The sequence below is a fragment of the Zingiber officinale genome, chromosome 6A (genome assembly GCF_018446385.1).
Source record: "Zingiber officinale cultivar Zhangliang chromosome 6A, Zo_v1.1, whole genome shotgun sequence".
NCBI classification, from domain to species: Eukaryota; Viridiplantae; Streptophyta; class Magnoliopsida; order Zingiberales; family Zingiberaceae; genus Zingiber; species Zingiber officinale.
Window position 1 is genome coordinate 69,246,252 of NC_055997.1, and position 3,299 is coordinate 69,249,550.

At 32.8% G+C, this 3,299-nt stretch overlaps 1 protein-coding gene across 2 annotated transcripts; it reads left to right on the forward strand.

Moving 5' to 3' along the window:
• Positions 1–829: 829 nt before the first annotated feature.
• LOC121994038 (anthranilate O-methyltransferase 3-like) lies at positions 830–2,443 on the forward strand. Of its 2 annotated transcripts, none has more exons than XM_042548221.1 (5): positions 830–931; positions 1,021–1,158; positions 1,252–1,524; positions 1,670–1,939; positions 2,040–2,443. In XM_042548221.1, the coding sequence occupies exons 1-5, from the start codon at positions 851–853 to the stop codon at positions 2,412–2,414; spliced, it is 1,137 nt and encodes a 378-aa protein (XP_042404155.1). In that variant the 5' UTR covers positions 830–850; the 3' UTR covers positions 2,415–2,443. The 2 variants fall into 2 exon arrangements, with proteins under 2 accessions (XP_042404155.1, XP_042404156.1); XM_042548222.1 differs by having other exon boundaries at positions 832–905.
• The last annotated feature ends 856 nt before the right edge of the window (positions 2,444–3,299 follow it).

The following is a 3,299-nucleotide window of genomic DNA, read 5'->3' on the forward strand; positions in this document are numbered from 1 at the left end:
TTCTCATTTCTTCTCTCCGTCCAACACTGACTTGAGTGTCATCGGATGGGTCACATGTGCCATCATCAGAGCTATGCCGCATTGAGGTTGGCCGAGCAGAAGGAAAAAAAAAAAACTTTACCAATCAGAACACATTCAGGTTGACTGCGGCATCAAGAACAAATAACAATATATGGACAACACCATCTTATTATCAATAGCAACTACAAAGGTATTTCTGCACCATTGTATCATTCTTTAGGCCTTCTTCATATAGAATGAACTAATAATATAATTAATTTGTAGAAATATTGTTAAAGGGCAAATTAGAAATACCAACTTGAGATGGATCCTCCTCTTTTTAATTCAGTTAGCCATATTGTTAAAGGGCAATATTATATTGTTAAAAGGCATTTCACACACAAATCCACATTTAAATGTTTTTTTAATGTATTCAGAGCATCTACTTTGTCCTTTTTTGAAAAAAAAATAAAGTCAACAAACCACAATATAATCAACAATTGAGATCAAACTTTGCTTGTTCTAACAGTTCAAAGAGAAAGATTAATCCAAAACTCGTTGTATATATGCTGAAGATATATACAATGATCCATCTAGTTGATTTTATAACAATAAATTACAAGACAAGACTCACATGTTCCTTCTCTTTTTTCATAACGTGCTGGTCCATACTCCATTATTAAAAGTGAAATGCATAACACGCGTATATAAATATTGACAAATTATGGCATCATCATTATCACAATGACGTATAGGATGACATGATCTATTATATATATATATATATATATATATATATATATATATATATATATATATATACCAGGCCTTCAGAGAGAGGGAGAGAGAGATGGGTTTCAAGGTGGAGCAAGTTCTTCACATGGTCAGGGGCGCCGGCGAAACTAGTTACGCCACCAACTCAAGGCTCCAAGTCGATCAATGCAATTATATATGAAGTTTATTTTATTTTAATTTATTGTCCTTTTAAGTAGATTTAGATTGCTAAGTATGATTGCTCAGGAGAAAGCGATCTATCGAACGAAGCCCATATTGGCGAACGCCATCGAAGAAGTGTATAAGGAGTTGGTCCCTGAGCATATGGTCATTGTCGATCTCGGTTGCTCTTCTGGTCCCAACACCTTCATTGTGGTCTCTCAGGTATGTAAGTCATTGCTCCTTGAGCAAATGGCTGTTGTTGATCTTAGTTGCTCTGACCATGCCCCTAACATGTTCCTTGTGGTCTCTGATCAGGTACTCAACATCATTGTTGAACTCCGTCGTATGATGGAGATGAAGAAACCGTTGGAGGTGCAATTCTTGTTGAACGACCTCCCAGGGAATGACTTCAACTATGTCTTCCAATCCCTACATAAGTTCAAGAAGAAAGTGGAGGAGGAGACTAAGGGGGAGTTGCTGGTGCCGTATTATGTGGTCGGAGTGCCAGGATCATTCTATGGAAGGCTTTTTCCTCGTGCGAGTGTCCATTTCTTTCATTCTTCCTACTCTCTAATGTGGCTCTCGCAAGTACTTAGTTAATCTCTCTAATAGTATAGTATCTTGCAAAAGGCCTGTCAATTAGTTTCCTCGTTGAAGAATATATATTTTTTAAATGATTTTTTATATTGAATTATATTATTAGTCAACTAACATTATAATTTGAATCTGTTAGGTACCCAAAGAACTAGAACATGAGCAAGGTGTTCCATTGAATAAAGGAAATATCTATTGGACAGAGACGACGCCACAAGTAGAAAAAGCATACAGAGAGCAATATAAAAAAGACTTTTTGACATTCCTTAGGTCACGATATACGGAATTGAACATGGGAGGAGGGATGGTGCTGACATTTCTAGGAAGAAGAAAGAGAACTCCTGGGCACGGTGACTTGTGCCATCTTTATGGACTACTTGCTGAAGCTCTTAATTCCATGGTCTTAGAGGTTAATACTTAACTAGTATAATTCATTTTAATCAAATAAATCAATTTAAATATATAAAGATGATTATATAACTAATGCCATTTTTTCTATATGAATTTAGGGAATCTTATCAGAAGAAAAGGTTGACACCTTTAATTTGCCGCTTTATGGACCTTTTCTTGAAGATGTGAAATCAGTGATCCATCATGAAGGGTTGTTCAATTTGGATCGAGTAGAGATCTTTGAATCAAATTGGGACCCATTTGATGATTCAGAAGATCATTCTTTTAATTTTGCTCTACGAAACTACACAAAAAGTGCAAAAAATGTGGCGGATTGTATTCGTGCAGTGCTCGAACCGTTGATTGTGCATCAGTTCGGGGATGCCATACTTGATGATTTATTCACACGATACACACATAATGTTTCTAAGCACCTTATCAAGGAGAAAGCCAACCATACCATTTTAGTCTTTGCCTTGAAAAAATGTATTTGACAAGGAAAATTTAGTATTCTTATTCTCAAGTCAGTTTTCATGTGAATTTTAGTTAATATTTATATTTTTATGAAAATTTTAATTTGATTTCAAATTGTATATAAAACAATTTTAGTTTCATTTTGATTCAAATGTTTCAAATTGAAATTTTAAGATTAGTTTCTAAAGGTTACCTTCACAAAAAGACCTAAAAAGTCTTTTTATCCAGTGGAATGAAATAAAGGACCGTTGGATCAAACTAAATAGAAATCTGAGTCATTGATCTACTAGTGATCCAATAACTATGAAGGAGGCCTTCAACTTCTTATATGAAGAGGTCTTTCACAAAGAAGCTCTCTTGTAGACTCCCTTCAAAAAGATCTAATGCAAATTCATTTGGATCTAGGAGCTAGACCATCATACAGAATTTTAGGTCGCTTCTTTCGTCGTTTAGGTCCAAAAGTTTAAAGCTGATGGTTCAGAACAGGGTCGGCTCAAGGCATAGGTCATTAAGGCATATGCCTAGGGCCCCTATTATATTGGGGCCCATAAATTTTACATATATATATCTATATAAATTAAATATGAATATTAATTTAAAAACATATGAGTATGGATATTAAATATTTAAAATTATGGTTAAAATAAAATTTAGTTGAGATTTATTTTTATCGGTAATTGTAATTTTTTACTAGCTAAATTATATTTGGTCAAAAAATTTAAACTTTTTATAGATTAAATTTGGATCATTTTTATTTTTTTTATTTGTGTTAGATTTAATTGATAATTTTAATTTTTTACTATTAAAATTAAATTTAGTTAGTAATTTATTTTTATTTTTTATTAAAATTTAATTAGTAATTTTAAATTTTTTAATGATATATTTATTAATTACACTTAATTTAT

Bases quoted from the DNA above. Each gene is read 5' to 3' on its own strand.
- LOC121994038 (XM_042548221.1), top strand. From the start codon at position 851: ATGGGTTTCAAGGTGGAGCAAGTTCTTCACATGGTCAGGGGCGCCGGC. The intron at 1,525-1,669 runs GTACTTAGTTAA...TGAATCTGTTAG, and splicing joins CTCTAATGTGGCTCTCGCAA to GTACCCAAAGAACTAGAACA. The intron at 1,940-2,039 runs GTTAATACTTAA...ATATGAATTTAG, and splicing joins TTAATTCCATGGTCTTAGAG to GGAATCTTATCAGAAGAAAA.